This window comes from Nothobranchius furzeri, chromosome 14 (genome assembly GCF_043380555.1).
Source record: "Nothobranchius furzeri strain GRZ-AD chromosome 14, NfurGRZ-RIMD1, whole genome shotgun sequence".
Classification (NCBI taxonomy): domain Eukaryota; kingdom Metazoa; phylum Chordata; class Actinopteri; order Cyprinodontiformes; family Nothobranchiidae; genus Nothobranchius; species Nothobranchius furzeri.
The window spans coordinates 44,921,071-44,945,760 of NC_091754.1; the positions used below are offsets into that span (position 1 = coordinate 44,921,071).

The following is a 24,690-nucleotide window of genomic DNA, read 5'->3' on the forward strand; positions in this document are numbered from 1 at the left end:
GGTTGTCCCACAAACCTGGACATTTGTTTAATAACATGTTTAATGTGCAATAACTGTAAAAACTAATTTCAACACACATACTTATTATACATATTTAATCACGTAAATGTGTATTTCATGTAAATTTGTACATACATCAATCTGATTCCATTTTACTTGTTACACTTCTGCTGCAGCAAACAAATTTCCCAGCTTTTGGGACAATTAAACATTTCTGATTCTCAATTAGATGTTTTTACCTCAAATGTAAAAACATCTGATTGAGAATCAGAAATGTTTTATTGTCCCAAAAACTGGGAAATATGACATTTGAAAGAGGATACTGATGACATTATTTCCTATGAAAGTGTTTCCTATGTACTTATCTGTTGTTTTTTATTTATCATATGACAGGTTTTTCACACCATCCTGAGCCATACAAAAGAAGATTCTTGTCACCACACCCATGACCACAGCCGAATCAGAAAGGTGCTTTTCTACTTTAAAGAGGATTAAGACTTTCCTTGAGGAACACCATGACACAGGATGGGCTGAATGCTCTTGCCATGCTCTCCATGGAAAAAAAAGCTTGTCACAAACATTCCTGACTTCAATAAAAAGCTAATCGAGAGCTTTGCCACTCAGAAGGACAGAAGGGCAAAATTTCTGTACAAATGAGGTATCACACACACACAAATGCATCCACTTGATCTTTGTATAAAGTTGACCTTGGCACAACACTCCAGAAATATTTAACAGTGTAAAATTCTGGCATTTTGTCTAAGTAGTGTTTACTACCATTACTGTAACAGTGACCTGCTCATAAGTTTTCGTGTTCACTCAAATGTTGAAATTAAACAAAATGTTTTTGTTACTTGCCTCTTGCATTGCCTATTTACCATTTATGGTCATGTTATTTTATGTGCAATTTTATGCAGTATTTTTCAACCTTGGTCCGCAAGGCAGCGTGCCAATAGTCACACACCTGGATTAATCAGTTTGTCCAATGATGTAAGACAGGAAATAAAAGAGCTGTGCTTAATTCAGGAAATAGTGAAGTTGTGCACAAAGCTCAGAAAGCACAAGTTTGTTTAAAAATAAAAAATAGCACAGCCCCACCAAAAATATTTTCACCAGCCGCCACTGTTGACAACAATGCATTTTTTTGTTTGTGGTCCAAATTTCTGTCGTCACACATTACACATAAATGATAAATGACCCGCGCTTGTATAGCGCCTCTCAGAGTAAGGACTCCAAAGCGCTTTACACTACAGTGTATCATTCATCCATTCACACACACATTCACACACCGATGGTGATGTGCTACAATGTAGCCACAGCTGCCCTGGGGCGCACTGACAGAAGTGCCCCACATAAAACACTATTGCAATACCTTCACAACAAATACACACTATTGAGTAGTAGCTGCAATTTCCCAAAAATGTTAAGTTGTACAAATGTTGAAGATTTTTTTCTACATTCAATTCATGCACCAAATGATGACAAGACTCATCTTAAGTCACTTTACTGAGTTAACATTCCAATTGAACCTACTCATCAGTGCATTTTCCGTTCATTATGCCAAGCAATAAAAAGTTCTCATGAGCTCATGAGGTGTTGGCAAATGGCCTGTATTCTCAGAGCCTTCTAGAGTCCTAGAACCCCCCAAGGTGCTTTACAACACAATCAGTCATTCACCCAAACACACACACATTCACACCCTGGTGGTGATGAGCTACGATGTAGCACAGCTGCCCTGGGGCGCACTGACAGGCGAGCCTGCTGTACACAGATGCCACTTCTGAACACCACCAGCAGGCAAGGGTGGTTGAGTGTCTAGCCCAAGGAAACACTGACAGTGACAGGCTGAGTAGGACTCAAACTTGCAACCTTCTGATGGCGCGGTGAGCACTTAACTCCTGTGCCACCGTCGCCCCCATATATGATGAAGCCACACTCAAAAGCCTCATTAGCTGGGGTTTGTTTGCGATACTCGATTAAAGCCATACCAATTGTTTCATCTTCTCTCACAATCAGAATGAAGACAAGAAGCCCAATCAGGGCAGTTTGGAGGATCTTTCCCAGGACCAGACAGATAAGGCACTTCCTGTTTCTGAGCTTCTTAACCTCCAGAGAAAGTCACCGATGATCCGCAGTCACAAGGCTGGCTCCATGGAGGTACCAACCTGTCGTGTTACTGGCAGCCTGTCTCTTAACTGTTTACTTAATTGGGTCTTTTATGAGTTCTGTTAATGGTTTTAATTTTATGTCACAGGTCCTCTCAGAAACCTCCCCCAACCATTCTTCTAAAAGCTGCACATCTCATCGACTCTTCCAGTCATGTTGTCGCCAGTCTCCTGAGATACAAGCAGTCAGCGGGCTAGGTGTGTGTGATAGTTAATGTGTGTTCTTTGCTCATGGGTTTCTGCCAACAGACATGCACCCTGATCTCTCACACATTTTTTAAGCTGTTCATCACACCCCTTATGTTGTTGTTGGAGGTTTTCATCACCCATCCTACTCTCCACATCTCTTTCAGTCCCTCCCTTGTTTCTTTCTGCAAGATAATCTCTTCTTGTCAGCACCACTCCCTCCTGTCTATGATGTTCTGATACCTTCCAACTCAGCTTAGTCCCACCCCAACCAAACAGGATCATAACCTAGACCAGTGGTCTCCAACCTTTTTGGCCCGTGAGCTACTGTCATATGATTTATACACATTGATTCTTTCCATGTGTGAATATGCTCTTGCTATGGTTACTACAATAGTATGCATTGTATTTAAAAGTTGATTTCTCTGTATTTCAGTACATCATTATTATAAAAAACTACAGGGAAAACAGTCACATTCTGAAAATCAAACCAAACCAAACATTTTTTGTTTTTTAACTAATTAGATTCCAGACTCCAGCACGAACGATATCATGTGAGAGGACGCTGGTGCGTTTTTGCTGCTGCTTCTCCGTCCGTTTATAGCCTGTCAAGCCTGTTAAACTCAACCTTTTTGCTTTTCCTACCTGACTTTGGGGCCTTTTGGTGCTGCATCATCTCCGGATTGCACTTTTGGCCGGTCTTCATTCACCATGGTGTGGTTGTGGCCTTCATTCTCTGTTATGCAGCTGGCCATGGCTTTTCGGTATGCACCTTCAAAGCCCCTCCGGCCCAACCACCGTGCATCACCACCATCGGATCCCATCACCACAGTCACACAGCTTGGTCTTCTTCAACATCGCCCCTACATCCACAGAGGCTCCCGTCGCAAGTTTGTCTACAACTTTGCATCCGACAACTGCCTTCCCACACTCTGATCCGTCTGTGGTTCCTGCTCCCATGTCCAGCAGCTACACAACATCCACTCAGTCACAGTCATCCAAGCTCTGGTCACATGACTCATGATGACATCCTGCTGGCACCAACTTCCACCCCATGAACTTCAAAACAAAGGCATCTTAAATCAGCTTTACTCAACACCAGGTCTCTAAACAACAAAAGCCAATTATGACACTAATTTATAACTGACAATAAACTGGACCTTTTCTTAATTGTCGAAACCTGGCACAAACCCATGGACTACTTTGCACTAAACCAGCCCACGCCTACAGGATACTGCTATATGGACAAGCACCGTCCAGATGCCCGGGGTGGGGGCATCTCCGTCATTCAACGCAAGGACCTTACCCTGCGTCCCATCTCCTTACCCCCTGTTTCACCCTTTGAACACATGGCCCTCAGAATTCCTGGATCACAAACACTAATAATCGCCAGAATCTATCCCCCCCCCCCCCCCCCCCCCCAAACGAACCCATTCTTTCTCTCAGACTTCAGGGAATTTTTTACTCAGCTCTCTTCCATCTCACCTTCTGTCTTCCTCCTAGGGGATTTCAACATCCACGTAGACCCCCTAAATCAAAGTTTACAACTGACTTCTTGGATATTTTACGCAGTTTCAATCTGACTCAACACATACCACACACTCCCCCATACACAGTCACGTCATATTTTGGACCTTGTATGTGCTACACCCCTTCTGATCATTCTAAACCTTTCATTTACTGACCGCACTATCTCTGATCCCTTGGCTATTATGATGGATTTGAACATTCCCATCCCCCAGCCACAGCAAAAACGCACAATAACCCCTCAAGTCCTTCATCCTCCATATCTGATACTATCTTCAGTTCCCCTCTCCCCACTGACTCTGCTCCCTCTGACCTTGACCACTACAACCATACTCTCTCCTCCTGTCTTAATCAACTTGTCCCTCTCAAGACACTAACTGTATCCTTCACCCAGTCAGCCCCTTGATAAACTCTGGAACTACATAATCTTAAGAAAAAATGATGACAACTGGAACGCTTTTCTAAGAAAACCAGCCTCATTGTACACAGCCAAATCAACAAGCATCATATCACAATGTACAAAACATCTTGCAAAAAAGCCCACTCCAAGTTTTACCCTGACACAATCCACTCCCAACTCCAACGTTACATAGCTCAAAGGGCATTACGTTCCATTCAAAACGTCCTTTTTGGGTACAGAAGACAGCAGCTTTACGGGCTCTAGGGATCATTTCCACCTGCTGGTATCCTGAAGTCAAGTCAAGTGTGCTAAAGTACCTGGCAGTGGAAAAGGTGTCAAGTGTATCCTGAATACGAGGCAGCAGATATGCATCCTTGATGGTCCTTTCATTCAGCAGCCTGGATGTTTTGTCCTTTTTCCTAACCATCACAATAGGTGCACCCCAGCTATTGTTGCTAGGCTGGGTTACACCACCTTCGAGGCTCTGTTGTAGCTGCTGATCTGCAGCCAGCTGCTTGTCGGCTGCCATTCTGCTTGGAGATTGCTTGATAAACTGCCCTGTCGTGGTCTGGATCATAGGCGTCATTTTAACCGGGGACGCCGGGGACATGTCCCCGGCAAAATTTGTGATTGGCAGCTGTGCCCCCCCCCCCACTTTCAAAAACGCCTGCTGATGAGGATTTTTGTTTTACCAGCTCAGATCTTATCCAGGGGTCGGCAACCTATTCCCATCAAAGAGCCATTATTACCCGTTTCCCACAGTAATTCTGGACGGACCTTAATAAGCAGTGACTTAAGTGAAGCAGGCAGGTCGCGCTAGAAAATTTAGTTTAGAAAGACGTCATAAATGTTTTCCCCCGTCATTTTTATTTATAAAATATGAAGTAAAAACTCACAATTTAATTTTCATTCATTTGTCATTAATATGTAGTCTACACCCGTGCGTTAACCATCTTCCAGTAAACGCACAGCATCCAGCCCACCTCTCCAAATGCGTAAAATGTGCATCAGCCGCTAGTTAGGCGCACCATCAGCTGATCAGCCCAGACAAGAGCAGAGCAAACAGAGACAGAATAGAGGATGATTCTGTCTGGATGTGGATGGAGATTACATTTTACAGCAGCCTGATCATCATTTAAATACGTAAACCATCACCTGTCTTCTAGTCCATGCTATCAGCATATATTTTAATTGGTGTGTGTGTGTGTGTGTGTTTTCCACTTCAAACACTGGTCTAACCAACCAGACCAGCGTGTCCAGTAACGTATTAATGTTACAATTAAACAGTTTCCCTTCATGTAGGCTAGGAACATTTCACCTGCCGTGGCCCGACCGCTTCTGCTCCACATAAACTTTGTGCGTGATCAAATGTCTCTACGCATCATGCGTCTCCATATTAGAGACGGGAACAAGCGCTGTTCAGCTTGTTTCATAATTTCCTAAAAAGAACATTTTTCCAAGTGACACATCCCTCAGAGAGACCGGGTTTCCAGACCGCTTCAGTGGGAGGAAGTCATTGCATGCACCATGGTTCTGCGCTGCGCTGCGAACCCCTCAGATCTTCAGCTCACTGTCCACCGTGGGCGCTCCGAGCCGCGCTGAACACAGTGTTCAGTATAAAGCTCTGATGTTCTGATGGGAATCTTTTACCTCCGCGATGTGCGTTAACGATTAAAATGTCAGCTCATCCATGTGCATAAGTGTGCGTGGGGGTAATTCTTTCAAACCAAGCAACATCCTTGAGTTCATCTGTCAAAATAAACAGTCAAATGGAAATATATGTAACCTGCCGTTTAACTGTTTTGCCTTCTTGTGAAGATTGTTGCAAAGAGAAACAATTAAACTTGATTAACCCCAGAGCCACCCAGAGCGCATGTGGGAAGGTTCCTCCCACTGAAGCGAGTGTTTTCCAAACCCGGTCTCTCAGAGAGACTTGTCACTTAGAAAATGTTCCCTGATGATGAAACTTTGGCTGAATAGCGCTTGTTCCCGTCTCCAATGTGGCGACACATCCAGGAGCCGTCTGAGGAGAATCCCAGAATCTCACATCGTCTTCAGCTAATAAAGCGCCTATGATTACGCACAAGCGTGACGCGTCAACCCGGTCTCACAGTAAGACCGGGTTGGACCTGTTCAGGTTTACGCAGACAATCTTTACATTTAGAATTGGCATACAGATGTAAAATTAATGCAGTAAAATATAAAGCATTTTATTTAAATATCCATTCATTATTTTACAAACACAGAGCCGCATCAGATGGATGGAAGAGCCGCATGCGGCTCCAGAGCCGCCGACCCCTGTGCTAGCCTACTTTATTGTCCCCAGCAATTTTTAAACCCCACTCAAGTGTATGGTTATTGTCCCCAGCAATTCTGGAAACAAACTGACGCCCTTGGTCTGGATATCATGCTGCGCAATACTACAAAATCAGTAGGACCAGTAGAGAAGACATTACCATAACATTGCAGCAGGAGGGCTAGTTTATGACGGTTACCCTCTGCCAGGCTGGAGCAGCTATCGTTATACAGGACCTGCAAGTGAGAAGGGACAGAGACAGGATTAGTAGATCCTGCCTCGGGCGGGTACATGAGTGATGGGGGCTCCAGGTTGCCCACCACCTCGTCTGGCTGAAGAATCCCAGCCACAGCCCTTCCCTTCAGGGTAATGGGTGTAGCCCCTGGGTTGAAAACTCCAACTGGAATGCTTGTTGACTTCTGCGGCTTGACAAAGGCATGGGCTACCAGGATGCAATGTCTCTCAATGAAGGTCTTGGCTGGACAGAGCATCAGGTCTCCGCTGTCAGTTGAGGGAATGCGAGCAAAACCAGGATCCAAGCAGACATTGGACTGATGCAGAAAGGGGTGCCCCAGGATGACTTTGGTACTTTCAGCTGTGTCTGCCATGATGAAATATACATTAACTTTTCTGTTTCCTATAAGGACTGGCAATTTGACTTCTCCAAGGACAGCTAAACCTTCTGGCCCTATCCCCTGCAAGACCTTAGCAATGGATGGCTGCACAAGGGGCTGTACATTGGGTTGGGAGAGTGTTAAAGTGGTGTAGGGGTAGCATGTTTCTTTGGGCCCCATAGTCCAGTAAAGCACCAAGTTTGAGTCCATGTTTCATTATCTGAATGCACATCTCTTCTTCCTGACCTTTTGTGCAGAAAATTACTGCACTGGTGTCAGGAGATGGGTTTGGGCTGAAACTTGCTTGCTTTTGTTGAGGGTGTTGTGGGGATGGACACTGCCTTTGGATGTGTCCCACTCCAGAGCATTTGTGGCAGATTACCTCTCTTAAGTCATTTTGCTGGGAACGGTCTTGTTAGTGTGTTGTGGGCGGGCCCTCGATGTCCCCCCCCCCCCCCCCCGGGCTGCTGGGAGGGGGTTACTGGAGCGCACCTCAGCTGGTCTCTCACAGGAGCGGGGGTATCTTCAAACACCACAGTTGTCCTTGTTGCAGAGCTTTGGGGCCTAAGCTTGGACGCATCATCTGTGTTACGGCCTTGGCAATTCTTTTTATTGTCTCATGTTGGTGTGCAACGCTTTAGCCAATGTGCTGGGCTTTTCTTCTAAAAGCTTTTGGATAAGATCAGCGTTGGTCATAGCATTGATAAAAATCTCTACAGTAATACTGTCTTGGTCTAATTCAGTGCGGTCACCATAAACAATAGTGACCTTTTCATATACGTTGTCACAGAGGGTGTGCATGGCTTCAACTCAATCCCAATGGCAGCAGCATGCTCTGAGTGTTGCCCTTATGCAGCATCTACTTCACTTTTTATTTGTTTGTAGCTCCAGTGAGCTGACCTAGGGATTTTTTTCCCCCCGTGTCTTGTCTGGCTGTGAAGCAAACAGAATTAATGTCTGAGTGCTGGTGACAAGCCTTACAGATTTGCTCTCAGGTGGAGCATCAAAGCTTCTGCTTTAATGTCACGCCTGCTACTTAAAACTTTATTGTTATTGTTTTTTGAATGCTTTGTAATTACGACCAGACACGGAGACAGAGGTGGTGGTGGTGGTGGGGGGGGGGGGGTCCACAAAATAGTCAATGATGAACAAGAGTCTGCTTCTAGACCTGCAGAAAGAGAAAAACAACACACAACAATACCACAGGAGCAAGCTATCACTGCGTCAACTTGATGAAGAAATATAAAATCAACATTGTTTTACTGAACAATCACACGATAATAACTTACAGTGCATTTAGTGCCAACCACAGCCTTAAGATGTGTTGAAAATGCCCAAGTCCATACTTATGAGAGCACCATGTGAGCACCTGTGTGTGTACACGCACTTGCATATGTAAGGTTTCTCTATAGGAGCGTCCAATAGAGAGTGTGAGGGGCCACAGATCTGCCCCCCAAAGATGTGTAGGAGATGGAGGGAACTCCCAAGTCCCAGAGATCCAGAAGGTGCCCCAGAGTGCAGGGACTCCAGGAAAACTGTAACCATAAAAGCCCCTGCCCCCCTTGAGAGGCGCAGAGGATTGCCCCGGGGGGCCACAACCAGCAGCCGGCAGAGTCCCGGGAGATATCAGCGGCAAGCCCACAGGCCCGCCCGCAGCCTCGCGGAACCCAGTGACCCAGGACCCAGGGGCGACCAGCCTCGCCGGGGACCCAGCAGAGCCCAGGGACCAAGATCCCACCAGGCAGCTACCGGGATTAATCAGGCAGATGCCAAAAATCTTAAACCCCTGACATGGGAGCCGCTAACACTCAGGCAGACCAAGGCACCATACTCCACACCAAGTGTGGCAGGGGGAGGGGAGGCGAAGATGTATAGCATCAAAAGAAGTCCCAGGAGAGGGGAGGAGTCAAAGGCCCCACCTGACGTATACAGTCATACACAGACACAGTCACACACTCCCTCCCTCATGCTCACACATACACATACAACGTAAGACTTACAAAAATGCATGCCAGAAACACACTCATGCTCCCCAAACACACCCTATTCACTCTGGTCCCGGTACTGCTGCACATGGGGTACAACCATCACCGGTTCCCAGAGTTCGACCCTTTCTGCTGGGGTGTTGATGAGCAGGCTCCCCTGTTGAACGTTCAACGACCTAGGGATTTTGTGAACTATGACACCAGCTGAGCCAGTTAAACAGATTCTGAGTTGAATAGCTTTAGTATCTTCAGTCCAGTAATTTGATGGTGCACATGTTTCAAATTGGTAAAGTCTCTCCACGAACCTGACCTATTAAACTGTCCTGACCGCAGCCCTGTGACCCTCTATTTTCATCTGTAGCATTCATCATCACGGTTTTGCCTATAGACAAGCACCTGTCGCAAGGAATAGCTGCGGGGCATGGACTTCACTGGCCTGGGACGGGTAATTTTTGGCATGTGTGGTACTATCTGTGCTTGTGTGTAATCAGTGGGAGTCCAATAGTCAAAGTTCACGGGCGTGAGAAGGGTCTGAAATATTACAAGTGGGGTTACTGTCACGTTTGTGATAAACAACCCCAAACTGACCACCGTCTGTCGCTATGGGCGTGGTGAACGAATGGGAGTTTGTCGCACTTCACTCTGTACTTATTTTTTGTGGCTAGAGTTAGCTCTGTGCTAGTCAAAACCGGATTGGTTTTATTCCAGTTGGAATCCATAGCTGGCTCCGTTTGTCTCATGTTGATACTAGCTCTAGCTGCAACTGTCATGTCTGGTCAAAACAGGTTTTTGCTCACGTTGAGTCCCGTTACCTTGAAGTGTTTTTCTGTATCCGAATTGCCATTACCATGGGGAACAGGCGCTGCTATTTTGTCTCTCGGCTGCCGCTGTTTTTTTTTTGTTTGTTTGTTTTTCCGTGGTCTGTGCACTTACTTCAGTCCTCTCTGCGACAAATCCTGGATTAGGAGACCCCCAGTGTTACTCATCTTCCCCTGACCAATGATCTCCTAACCGTAGTACAGAGACTGAACAAGCATGTTGGATCCTTTCTTTTGTATATAACTTTATTTCTTTCTTGTTTGGTTGAACTAGAAACAGAACACAGGAGTGAGTCTGCACTGGTCAGCGGCGGCAGACAGAGAGAGAGAGCCTCCCGTTCAAACATAGAGCTACAACATGAACTTCCCACAATGCAACCTCCCTAAAGGGGCCATACTCGGCTGGTATCAGCCCTCTCCCCAGAACCAAGTCCTGAACTACACATGGTGCAGTTCTGTACAGGGGGTGTCGGCTGCTGTAGCACTCTGTTGTGACCTCTGCTTTACATTGTTTTAACTTATACACTCACTGGGCACATTATTGGATACACCTTGCTAGTACCGGATTGACTTCAGAATTGCCTTAAACCTGTCTATGTAAATACATCACACTACATTTTATCATACATCGCTTTAACACAGCTGAAATAAGGTTAAGTTAACAAACAGCAACCACAGCATGAAGCACTAGCGTTACTGCCATTACCATGGGGAACAGGCGCTGCTATTTTGTCTCTCGGCTGCCGCTGTTTTTTTTTGTTTTGTTTTTTTCCGTGGTCTGTGCACTTACTTCAGTCCTCTCTGCGACAAATCCTGGATTAGGAGACCCCAGTGTTACTCATCTTCCCCTGCCCAGTGATCTCCTAACCGTAGTACAGAGACTGAACAAGCATGTTGGATCCTTTCTTTTGTATATAACTTTATTTCTTTCTTGTTTGATAAACAATCTCAGCAAGCATTTGATGACTGCTAAAATGACTTCTGTCTGAGAAATCCCGTCATGGTTGAAAAAAGTTCCAAAAAACAAAGTTGAAGCGATGTCTTTTATGGTCATGACTTCCAGGTCTTTCAGCGCGTCTCATTTGGACGTTTATTAACTAAATTTGGGCGTCTTATTACTGTATAAATGTATTACTGTAAAATACAAAAATACAGCCTGGATCCAAACCCAGGTCCCCTGCATCTAAGTCTGGTGTCGTACTAGTTGAGCAATCCATTTGACATTTGCACATTGATAAATAAACGTTTTATTTTTTATTTAGTTGGTAAAACAGCCTTCACTGAAATGTTGACTGCAAACCAGTGCATGCTTTTTAATGTCCCTGAGACCAAGGAGATTCATCCATTTTCGGATTAATTAACAGAAAAGGATTTCGGTCACATCTCTTTTCTTAATTTTACTACAGCACATAGGTGTTGGTTCTCCATCTTCTTCTCTACTCCTCAGAGCCTGAGGGGCAGAGCGGAGTGGAGTTTGTGAATCTGTGATGTCACAAAACCAGCGAGTTTTGGTTGCATTTTTCATCTGCTACTGATTAAAAGCAGAAAGAGAGAGAGAGCTTTAAAAATATTTATTTACATTACATTTAGTAATATGTTTATTAATAAATGGGACAATCCGCTGAAACTGTTGAGGAAAATATGTCTCGTCTCGTCTCGTCTCGTCTTCCTCCGCTTATCCGGGTCCGGGTCGCGGGGGCAGCATCCCAACTAGGGAGCTCCAGGCCGTCCTCTCCCCGGCCTTGTCCACCAGCTCCTCCGGCAGGACCCCAAGGCGTTCCCGGACCAGATTGGAGATGTAACCTCTCCAACGTGTCCTGGGTCGACCCGGGGGCCTTCTGCCGGCAGGACATGCCCGAAACACCTCCCCGGGGAGGCGTCCAGGAGGCATCCTGACCAGATGCCCAAACCACCTCAACTGGCTCCTTTCGATCCGGAGGAGCAGCGGTTCTACTCCGAGTCCCTCCCGAATGTCCGAGCTCCTCACCCTATCTCTAAGGCTGAGCCCGGCCACCCTACGGAGGAAACTCATTTCGGCCGCTTGTATCCGCGATCTCGTTCTTTCGGTCATTACCCAAAGCTCATGACCATAGGTGAGGATTGGGACGTAGATCGACCGGTAAATCGAGAGCCTGGCTTTCTGGCTCAGCTCCCTCTTCCCCACGACAGATCGGCTCAGCGTCCGCATCACTGCAGACGCCGAACCAATCCGCCTGTCACAGGTGATGTCCAGAGTTTGGAAACCTGTGTGTTAACATGTGTCCATAAACGAACATCATTCTACTTGACACACAATAGCTTTTCTATAACATTTAACATCACAAATAAGTATGTAGAGTAGTATATGTGGGAAATCAGCACTTTATTATTTCATCATGGATCAAAGAGAAAACTAACAGCACAAATGGGCGAGCGAATAGATGTCAAGAGCGGAAAATTAAATGAAGGTCTATCCTTTACAACTACAAGATCCTGAGATACTCTATTTATCCACAGAAAACCTTATTTTTCCAGCTAACACAAATTTAGACAAATTCCAAAGGAAATTCAAATTTCCCAGTTTCCACACAGCATTCAAATGCACCACGCACGCACAAATCAGCTAGGTGAGAAAAGAGTCTCAAAAGGATTTTTGTACTTGTAAACTGATCTGTGTTTAATGTAGTTTTGTCCGTGTCCACCAGGTGATCTCTGTGTGTAGGAGCTGAAGTTACTTACGAAAATGCAAACACAAGTTACAAGAGTTTTACACACACACACACACACACACACACACACACACACACACACACACACACACACACACACAAATCTTTAGTTACACACACACAATTCTTTAGTTACACACACACACACACAAATCTAGATACAAACACACAAATTTAGATACACATGTAAAAATCTAGATATACACACAGACTTTTTGAGACTTTTTTCTCCCCATACAAGACCAAGACTGAGCACGCTGTTGTCTGAAGTAACAAGTAAGGACTCCGAGGCTTCCAACATGGTGGCCACGCTGGTGATAATGACATAAACCCAAGCCCTATGATTGCCTAGCTTTTTTATAATGTAAAGGATTTTTGTTTAAAAATAATTTTAGGTTATATATTATTTTATTTATCACCTTCAGTGTAAAGGGTGAGCCATTTCTATGGATCCACCTTAATAAATGGGAATGGCTGGTGATATTAACGTCCTGTTTGTGGCACATTAGTAAATGTGAGGGGGCAAACTTTTCAAATAAGGGTGGTGATCGTGGTGGCCATTTTGAAGTTGGCCATATTGAATCCAACCATCCGTCCACTGTCTGAACCCGCTTGTCCAGGTAGGGTCGTGGGGGGGCTGGTGCTTATCTCCAGTGGTCAATGGGCAATCAGGCGGGGTACACCCTGGACAGAGTGCCAGTCCATCGCAGGGCAACACAGAGACACACAGGACAAACAATCATGCACTCACACACTCGCACCTAAGGACAGTTTAGACAGACCAATCAACCTAACAGTCATGTTTTTGGACTGTGGGAGGAAGCCGGAGTACCTGGAGAGAACCCACGCATGCACAGGGAGAACATGCAAACTCCATGCAGAAAGATCCCAGGCCGGGAAGCGAACCCAGGACCTTCTTGCTGCAAGGCAACAGCTCCAACCACTGTGCCACTGTGCAACCCCCATCTTGAATCCAACATTTGTTTTTTCAATAGGAAGAGGGCCATGTGACACATCAGACTTATTGAGAATTTCACAAGAAAAACAATGGTGTGCTTGGTTTGAACGTAACTTTATTCTTTCATGAGTTATTTACAAGTTTCTGACCACTTATAAAATGTGTTCAATGTGCTGCCCATTGTGTTGGATTGTCAATGCAACCCTGTTCTCCCACTCTTCACACACTGATAGCAACACCGCAGGAGAAATGCCAGCACAGTGTAGCGTCCAGCAATGGTCAGTTTGGGTACAGTCTGACCTTTTACCACCTATTCAACACCTGGTCAGAACGGAGACACAATATTGCATGTGTTCCCTTTAAATGAGCCTTCGCAACAGCTGGGATTTAGACTCTGCAAGTCTGAATCATAAACAATAACTTTCTTTCCCAAGGTCTCATCTGTCTGACTCCAGAAGAAAGAAGATCCAGCTCGAATCAGTTGCTAAATTCAAGAATGATTTTAAACTCCTTCTATGACATAATCTAGATCAGGGGTGTCAAACTCATTTTAGCTCAGGGGCCACAATGAGGGAAATCTAGTCCCAAGTGGGCCAGACCGGTAAATTAAAAACAACTTCAGATTGTTTTCTTTGTTTTAATACAGTCAATATAAAACAAGGCTGGAGCCTGAGGACAGTGTATCCAAAATAGTACAACACCTGAAGTGTACTTGAAAATTTGAAATAAATAAAAATTAATAAATCAATTAAAAAAACATTCCTTAGTGATTCAGAGCTTACAGATCACATGGATAGATCAGTTTCATGCAGCACTTAAAGTATATTCGACTCATTTTACTTTACATCCTTTAGCTTTCACCAGCACATCAATATCAGAAGTCACATCCTGAGTGGCAGCCAACTTCAGGCTGTGATTCAAGTTCTTGTGTGAGCCTTGAGCACAGCTTTGTTTTATTTTTACTCATTACAGAGAAAACTTGCTCACAAAGATAAGTTTATTTTCACTCTACATTGTAAAGTATGAAAATAAAGTTTACACAACCATCTCGCGGGCCAGATTTAACCAGCTTGCGGGCCGAATCCGGCCCGCGGGCCGCATATTTGACACCCCTGATCTAGATAATCATTAAATAAGCATTTGTTTATTACTACTTATGATAATTATAGTATAATGAAATGCTTCATTAATCTGTGCTCACTGAATGGATGTTATGTTTGTCTAATGGAACCTGCAATGTTTTCACCATGTTTTGACGACAAGGTCCTCAAACCTGCTCCACACAATAACAAGTACGGCTAAATTAAATCCATTACACATAGCTAACCTTTTACCCAGATCAGAGCCTCCATATCAAAGAGGGCGTGTTTCTGAGTTGTCTTGGTAACATCTCTAAAACCTGTCAGCCTCTGATTGGCTGTGATAATAATAACATCAATTCTTTAAAACTGTAGCAACATGAATGCCCTCATTTGTGACCCAAAGGTCACACTTCCTCAGCTGGGTCAAGCTGTCCTGGCTGCACATCTATTTACACATTATCCATCACAGGAGACACAAAGTCTGCTGTAAACCATCTTTAATCTGACAGCCTTTATCTGACTGCTGTTCCGTCTGCAAGACGAAGGACACTTCAAGATTTAAAAAAATAAATTTTTATAAACTCTTTTCACTGTCTATTACAAGGTTCATAAATAATCATCAAGGTTCATTATAAATGTATTTAATTGCTGAAATGAATTATTATTCTTTGGTTAATAATAATGTTCTGAGGTATGTTAAAACCAAAACTCCTCAGTTCAAAGTCAGTTCTTGAGCTCACCAAAATCTCTCCGTGGCGACGTGAGTTCCAGAGAATCGGGTCGGCCGCTCGAAACCTCTACTAAAAGCTTTTCTGTCACGCTGATAGAATTGCTTCACAGAAACGCCATCTGCAACAAGCTGACGCAAAACTCCTTCAGAATTATTGACTTTTGAGACGCAACCAGTTCCATCAGTCGTTGTGACCTGGAGACATCTCAGGACCGATCATTTTGAGTAATTTGCCAGTCCTAGAGAAAGCTTCAGATTGGCCATCTTTAGCATATCTCTTTAACCATCAAAGATTTTGACACGCCGTCAAAACCTTTTTGCACCTGCAAAGCTGATGAGCAAACAGTTCCTGCAGAACAAAGCTGATATTGTTCAACTCCTTAAGAGTTATTCCTGAGACGCAAGCTGATTCCAACCTGTGCTGCCTGGTGACATCTTTTGGACTGGAGAAGTCGGTGCTTGCGGTCAGTCTACCGGACCTGAGTGCCCAGAGGTCATCCAACCTCTCTGACCTCCAGATCCATGACGAGGGTCATCAAAAGGGTGAGGTAGAACACAGAGAGATTGCGTCTGAATGTGCTTCTGAAGATAACATCATAGTTTAGAGCAAACCAAATTCTTTTTTATCCGGTGAGGCCGTTTTCCGAGATTCGGAAGTTCTGACCAACACCGCATTTACAAATAGGTTCCGGACATTACCTTTACCTCCATCCACTCACAGCAAATAATCGTTAACCAATTTCTCATGTTTTAAATTGTTTGAAAAATAAATTCTTACTTTTATAAACTTGACTCTTTCTTGTAGCAACACGAAGTGTGGTTGATCATTGAAAAAGCAAAGAACCTAGATCTTCTGAATTAAATCCTAGAACCTTCTGATTAATTACAATAAAGACCTCGCAGATTAATATTTTATATTTATATAGAATATTACATCTTCATGGTCATAACAGATAAAATCATCAATTTGCCTCCACTACAACAGGCTTCCAGTATCCGTAGTTTCAGGTGCTGCTCATCTCGTATCTTCACACCATAGGCAACTGCCTTCACATGACCCCAAAGATAAAAGTCTAAGGGGGTCAGATCGGGAGACCTTGGGGGCCATTCAACTGGCCCACGATGACCAATCCACTTTCCAGGATACTGTTCATCTATGAATGCTCATACCTGACACCCATAATGCGGTGGTGCACCATCTTGCTGGAAAAACTCAGGAAATGTGCCAGCTTCAGTGCATGAAGAGGGAAACGCATCATCATGTAGCAGTTTCAAATATCCAGTGGCCTTGAGGTTTCCATTGATGAAGAATGGCCCCACTATCTTCTTACCCCATATCCCACACCATACCATCACTTTTTTTGTTCCAACAGTCTTGGAGGGATCTATCCAATGTGGGTTAGTGTCAGACCAATAGCGGTGGTTTTGTTTGTTTACTTGACCATTCACATAAAAGTTTGCCTCATCACTGAACAAAATCTGCGTGAACTGAGGATCCTGTTCCAATTTTTGTTTTGCCCATTCTGCAAATTCTGTGCACCAATCTGGGTCATTCTCGTTGAGATGCTGCCGTAGCTGGAGTTTGTAAGGGTGCCATTTGTGAGTAGCTAATATCTGCCGGAGGGATGTTCGACTAATGCCACTCTCCAGTGACAGGCGGCAAGTGCTACACTGTGGGCTCTTGCTGAATGAAGCAAGGAACACTACTGATGTTTCTTCATTAGTGACGATTTTCATGCGTCCACATTTTGGCAAATCAACACTGAACCAGTTAAGCGAAACTTAGCAAGCAGTTTGCTAACTGTAGCATGGGAGATGGGTGGTCCCATAGGGTGTCTTGCATTGAAATCTGCTGCAATGACCCGGATACTGTGTTCACCAGATATCAACACAATTTCGATCCGCTCCTCACGTGTTAACCTCTTCGACATGTCAATGGCATGATCCTGCCATGCCCTGACCTCCATACATCATCACTCATCTCATCAGCCTTCATTCATCACACCTGGCCCCCTCATCAAGCTCATGCCACACACCTGCCTCTCCTGCTATATAAGATCCGGCCTGCTCTCCAACCATTGCCAGATTATTGAATGCTCTTGCTTGTAGATTTTCTAGCCTTCCTTCCTGCCTGACCCATCTATCATCAACCTTGTTTCCCTCCTCCACCTTGCTTCACATCTGACCCTCGGAACTCTACCTGCATTCACTACCCACGCCTGTCCTCTACCACATCCCTCGCCTTCTCAACGGACCTCTTACAGATCTTCCTGGTTTTGACCCACGCCTGTTCCCGACTCTGTCTCCAGCCTCGCCCTCCACGCGTACTGCCACGCCTTAGCTTTTGCTAATAAAGAATTTTAAAGTGCCTTACTGTGCCTCATGGTCCTATGGGTTTTCAAGTCCAGTCATTACAGTCAATGGCTGTGAACAAAGGGAAACTTGTAAATAATTCATGAAAGAATAAAGTTACATTCAAACCAAGCACACCATTGTTCTTCTTGTTAAATTACCAATAAGTTTCATGTGTCACATGGTCCTCTTCCTTGTGAAAAGTTCCAAAATGCCCAACTTCAGAATGGGCACCACGGTCACCACCCATCTTGAAAAGTTTGCCCCCTCACATATACTAATGTGCCACAAACAGGACGTTAACCCTCTCAGGCTCAAAATAAGTGTTGATAAAAGGACGAACAGCTAAGTCCTTCAGGGGTACTTCTGAGTTAACAAATGCTTATGAAATATGTATGTGGAGGAACCAGGTAGGTAGGCTTTAACGTTGCACATCTGCAACGCCTGCCTCCAGAGGGTTAATACCACCAACCATTCCCATTTTATGAAGGTGTATCCATAGAAATGGCCCACTCTGTAGTACATTTCTCATGTCTTATTGATTACAATGGATGTAAACAGCTAAACTACAAAAAAACTCACAGCTTCTTTTAGCAACAATAACAGCATGGTGTGTAAATTGAAATACTCCCACCCCACCCCACCCCCCTCCATCCACTCCCCCTTGACTCCCCTTCCCACAGGCTCGCTCTGCTCTGGCCTCTTCAATGCCTCGGCCCTCGGGGTGTCCTGTAGCGCCCCCAACCTGCGGGACTACGTCCGCACACACCACTACCACCACCAAAAACCATCCCTGTCCCCTGGCAGTCTGCCGTACAAGATTGGCATGTTTGGTATGTTCACTGTGGTGTACACATGGAGCTTCTGCAAAAACTCTTCCTTAGACCAACTTTTCTTCTTCCAGCCTCATTTTGAGCCTTTTATTTAGTTCATTCCTAATCTTTTTTTTTTAACCCAAACTGTCAGATTTCCTATGCTATCTTTCCTTTAACAGTTTTGGTATTTCAGAGCGTTGGCAGCTAACATCTTCAGTGATGCTCGCTGTAACTACTGATGATGCTGCTTTGATAGCAGATTGATCAGCTGTGAGCATGCAAGCCTTTGTTGGAATGTGTGATTAACTGTGCTTATGATCCTTAGAGTTGACTTGAAAATGACTGGGTGGTTCTCTTTAAGATGTTTCATCTCTCATCTAACAGGCTTGTTCAGTTCAGGTTGTGACCCTAACCCTCTTTTCCACTGGACGCAAAAGCAGCGTGTAATGTAATAAAGGCATTTTACCCACGAGCTCCCTTCTAACCGGGAGTGTTTCAGACGCAAATCATCCCTCACAGCTCGTCCCGTGAGGTCACTAAATCACCAGATTATTACAGTGCCACATGTGATATCGGATGCTCACACAATAAGAAGCAGAAAGAAAGATGGTGGCAGGTATCCCAAAAGGTCTGTGGTTGTTTCTCTGTTCTGTTGTCCTTGACTCAGGTTTCACTGGAAATGACGGATGTGTTTTACTATTTAAAGGAGTGATTGACTTGTTTTATCAATGCAGTTGCAGCCATCTCGGGTAAGAATGAATGCCTTGTCGGGCTGCTTGACACTCAGATTGGGGGGGTTAATATTTACCGAGCACGGTCACCACTGCAGCTCCCCACGGGGATGGGTGAATTTATGTTTATGTTTATTTTTTTGGCAGACGCTTTTATCCAAAGCGACTTACAATTTATAACCTGTAGGGCATGTTGTGATCTGTGGGGGAAACCGGAGTACCCGGAGGAAATCCACGCATGCATGGGGAGAACACCCAACTCCACGCAGAAAGGCCGCAGCCGAGCCGAGTTTCGAACCTGCTACCTTCGTGCTGCGAGGCAACAGTGCTAACCACTGCACCGCCATGCAGCCAGTGTGTGATGACTTAACGGGACTTTAACTTTATTTCGCCCCAGACTGGCAAACAGCAACTCTACCACTGACTTGCAACATGGATGTTTTATCTCCACAAATAACTCAAGCCTGGAGGATCGTCTGTGTGGAGACATTGCTAATAATAACGGTTAGCTTAAACTGGGCTGAGGCGTCCTCTGCTGATTCCCAGATGCTAAACCAACAACTGGGAAGGATTTATTTTGACAAATATCAAGAGCTTGAATTCTTCAAAGTTGAGAGCAGGATTTCATATCTTTACTCTCCAAACTTGTAATGCTTGGACTCTAAAGGTCTGGTGTTCTCTGTTCTGCCTCAAATCTTTGTTTCTGAGCTCAGATTTTAAACTTCTTGCACAAATATTTTCTTCACATGTGCAAACATTCTCTCTCCACGGATCAAAATTGCTCTCAAGGCTGTGTCCTGGATTTCTTTTGCTCTTTCATAGTATAATATCCTAGCAACCCCTTGACCAATAATAATAATGCATTGAACTTAAATAGCGCTTTTCTAGACACCCAAAGACGCTTTCACACACTCTCACATTCACACACTGCTGGTGATGTTAAGCTACTTGTAGCCACAGCCGCCCTGGGGAGGTCTGACAGAGGCGAGGCTGCCATTTGGCGCCGTCGGCCCCTCTGACCACCACTAACACAGGCAAGTTGGGTGAAGTGTCTTGCCCAAGGACACAACAGCAGGATACCCCTGGCGGGAGCTGGAATCAAACCCATGACCCTCCGATCATGTGGCAACCCACTCTACCACCTGAGCTACTGCTGCCCCAATAGGAGAACTGTTTGGAACTGAGCAGTGACAACATGGGTGTGCTTGTTTTTGTTTGTGTGGTTTAAACAGATACCTGCATCTCCTTTTCCTGCACAAACAACAGGAAATTATAAACATGTGTTTTGTGTATTCTTCAAATGTTTCTGGTCTCCGTTTCAAGATGTTAACATGAATTGAATGATTATGAAAAATTAACATCATGTTTTCTGTGGAAACTGCCTCCAAGAGGAGGAGCTTTACTGAAGAAAAGATTAACTCGTCAGTCCGTCATTTTCAGTTACGTGAATGTGTTTTATATTTATCGGAGTCGCCTTGCAAACTTTCCACAAGAAGGTAAGTAGAACTTTATTGAAAATATCAGTGTATAAATGAATGTAGTATTTCTCTTATTTAAACTGAGAATGGTTAGTGGACAGGTGATGAAGATGACCAGAACATGCTAGTGTTAGCATTATGCTATCGCTAAATCACAAGTGGGTATTTCTCTGTTTAAAGAGTAAGTCACCCCCAAATCAACTTTTTTTGCTGACAAACTGTATAAATGAGTCTCTAACTGCGCTGTTGACACGTGTAGTCGATAATTTGGCGTTTGAGTGCATCTTAGTTAAAATTTAAATATTCTATCTAAAACTGTCAGTGTTGTGCTCTCTTCAGGTAAAAACTCTGCACTGCATTTGAATTTAAATCTGCCATTGCAAATGGCTAAGAAGTATCATAGGATGTCAGCTGGTACCATATGATGTCACAATGTCATTGTGAGCCTGCATTTGAGTGTATTTGTTAGCAACTCTGCCCTATCGGTCTGCTAGGTAACAGCATTTGTTGCATTTTTCAAACAGGAAGTGGGTGTGGAGTAAGACTCTTGTAGGGGGTGACTTGCTCTTTAAAAGCAATAAAAAAGGTTATTAATGTTAAAATATAGTTTTAATCAATCAATCAAACTTTATTTGTATGGCACTTTTCATATACATAAAATACATCTCAAAGTACTTAAGAGATTAAAATCATCCCATATTACCCATAACCCCATCATTTCCCCAAAAATACAAAAATTACTATGACAGTTGCACCCCCCCCCCCCCACCCACCCACCCCAAATAATCCCACAACATATGCACACACACACACACGAACAACAAATACACACATGCACACACACAAAATGTATAAATAAATAAATAAAATATCACAAGTAAACACTAGGTTGAGTTCAGATGGGTTAGGTAATGAATGACACGCCATCAGGTTAGCCTTGTGTCTCGGTAGTAGTCGATCAACGGCAGCAGCAAAGGCACCAGCCCAGGGCTCCCAGGGAGGTAGGGCGAAAACCCCCACCACCGCCTAAGCACTCCCTGAGGTGCGCCCAGGCCACCACAGTCAACCACCACCCCCGAGGTAGAGGGCACCACAGAGGCAAACACTGGCACGAACAAATAAGTTGCATAAAAAATAATAACAGCTAGTATGGATAGTAAAAGAACAAAAAAGTGATTAACACTAAGACATGAATGTCTAATAAAACTAAAATATAAAATACAAATAAAAATTAAACAAGCAATGCAGCTAAAAACAATATCAATCAAGGCTAAAAAGGTGGGTCTTAAACCCATTCTTAAAAACATGAACATTCTCTACGACCCTGAGGTCCTCTGGCATAATAAAGGGGATTTAGGTTTACAATTACATTAGAAAGTTGACTTCGTTTCTTTTGGACTTATTTTATATTTGAGTGCAATGTTAGTCAATGCTAATGTACATTTTGGAGGGTTTACCATGTGAAAGGTTATAGAAATGACTTTGTGACGATAACCCAGTGGTCCTAACAAGGGTTTACTGATTCAAGGATGACTTTGAAAGAGAACTATAACATGCATGTAAAATATTACTGTTGCAATATGAAAAAGGAAGTCTAAGCTACAGCTGTATGAAAGATAGATTTAAATTGGCTGTATGCAGTAACATCACTGTTGTTGTGCTTTTTATCTGCTGATTTCAAAGCCGGATCAGATGACTGGATTCTTTCCTGACGGAGATGGCGGTCCTGTGTCCAGAACTGGAGTGAACCTTCGCTGGAAGGACCTCAGTCTTCCAGAAACTTTAAAGTGGTAACCATTGGAACCACTCAAGAATAGAAACTGAACAGATTTTGACATTTTGACTTTGACCAATGACTACTACGTCACTCAGATCAATCAAACTCAATACGTTTGGGATTCAGTTTATTTAATTGTCGAGATGTTAATATTGTTGTTTATATTGTGTACTTGTTCTATTTTTCCTAAAAATTACTTTTTGCTTCTCTCCTGTGTCCAGCCACTTTATTTTGCATTCACCTTAGTCACCTGTTGTAATCCCTTTGAACCTAGCAACTGGTGTCATGTGATGAGTAACTTGGATGACTTAAGTGAGTCCAAATTTACATATGCTGGCAAAAATGTTATAGTATTTGTGGGATTAACTGCTTTTTCACTGCAAAAAATGGAGTTATTGATAAATGATGGAGATAGAAGTGAGACTGTTATGAAGTCGTTTAAGTAGAGATGTTCCAGTTGGTTGACCAGTCACGTGTGAAAAACTTCTCCACTGATCCACAGAACCATTCAGAACAGAGAAAGTTACCTTAGCATAACAACGTCTGTACGCGCAACAGCCACTAACCAGAACTGGAAACGACAATCATTTCCACCCACCGAATTCCCTTTCAAAATAAAACTGCAACACATAACATTACTCTCGTTTCATTACCTCTTCAAACCGTTGCTATAATAATAATAATAATAATAACAATAATTAATAATAATAATAATAAAATTCACAACACCCAAAGTTGTGATTTTTTTATTTTTATTTTCTGCACTTAGAATGTTTAGACCTTTAGATGTTTTAAATCAGTTAGATGTTACTGACAGCAGCTACGTTTAGGTGTTTCAGTTTCCTTTGTTAATATCAACCTTTCTCTGTCCAAAAATATCATTCCTCACACTATTTCATTCCGCAGTATCGAAAATATAAATGCTGACACTTTTTCTTCTGACATAAACAATCTTCCCAGTCCCAAAGCTAACTGTTCAGCTGATGACGTGGTCTTCCACTACAAGAGCAACCTCTCCACCCTTCTGAATAACCACGCCCGACTGAAAACCAGATCTGTTTAATTCACCCGCTCGCCACCATGCTTCACCCCTGCTCTCCGTCAGCTCAAAGCTAAAGGACATCAACTGGAAAGACTTTACAATAGAACTGGACTTGCCATACACAAAGAAATGTACTCCAATCAAAGAATGCGCTACAAGGACCATCTCTCATCAGCTAAATCTGTTTATTATTCTGGTTTATTTCACTCTAATTAAGATAATTCAAAAACTATTTTTTTCTCTCTTGATCAATATCACAAACCTCCCGACTCCCTCCCCCAACATCTGCAATCTATTGACTTCTGTAACTCCTTCATGTCCTCGGTTTGAAAAATCACAGACATCCATCAGCATCTAGCTTCTCACAGTGCTTCTGTCTCCAAGGTGGACATCACTCTCCCCTCCCGACATCACTCAGCTACATTTTCCACTGTCCCTTAAAAAGGCTATGACTAACTTATACACCACTGTTCCCCCATTTAACAGAATATTCAAATCAAATTTCTTATATCCTTTAACTTTTAATTTTTCAACCAACAATTTCCTATTCCCCACAAATTTCCTACAAGTACATAATACATGATCTACTGTTTCCCTATCAAGTCCACATTCACACAGACCGGTATTATGCCGTCCAAGAATAAAAAGCGTACTGTTCTAAGCTGTATGTCCCATTCTCATTCTTGTTATCACTGCTTGATTTCTGTTACTCATTTGAATGACTTCCATTCTTCCAACCTTTCCCTATAATTTGTAAAAATGTTTTCCTTTCACGTCCCTTGACCATTGTTCTTGCCATTCATCCAGAATCTGCTGTCTAATAACTGATTTCACCTCTGCAACACTATATGGAACCTTCATCATAGTATCCAGTTTCGTTGCCTGCTTTGCATAATAATCAGCTATTTCATTACCCTCTACTCCACTGTGAGCTGGAACCCACATAAATCTAACTTCTGAATTAGTCTTCATCAACCTAAACAAGCACTCAAATATTTCATACAAAATATCTGACCGCTTATCAGC

The 24,690-nt window shown here is 43.6% G+C and overlaps 1 protein-coding gene across 2 annotated transcripts in view; it reads left to right on the plus strand.

Annotated features, from left to right (window-relative positions):
* LOC107380822 (inositol hexakisphosphate and diphosphoinositol-pentakisphosphate kinase 1) overlaps positions 1 to 24,690 on the plus strand; it is a 167,003-nt gene that overhangs the window by 113,942 nt on the left and 28,371 nt on the right. For both annotated transcript variants that reach the window (XM_070544139.1, XM_054743095.2), the window contains 3 exons: positions 2,017 to 2,157; positions 2,255 to 2,363; positions 18,505 to 18,654. In XM_070544139.1, coding sequence (XP_070400240.1) covers positions 2,017 to 2,157; positions 2,255 to 2,363; positions 18,505 to 18,654 — 400 coding nt within the window. The remainder of the gene's footprint in view (positions 1 to 2,016; positions 2,158 to 2,254; positions 2,364 to 18,504; positions 18,655 to 24,690) is intronic.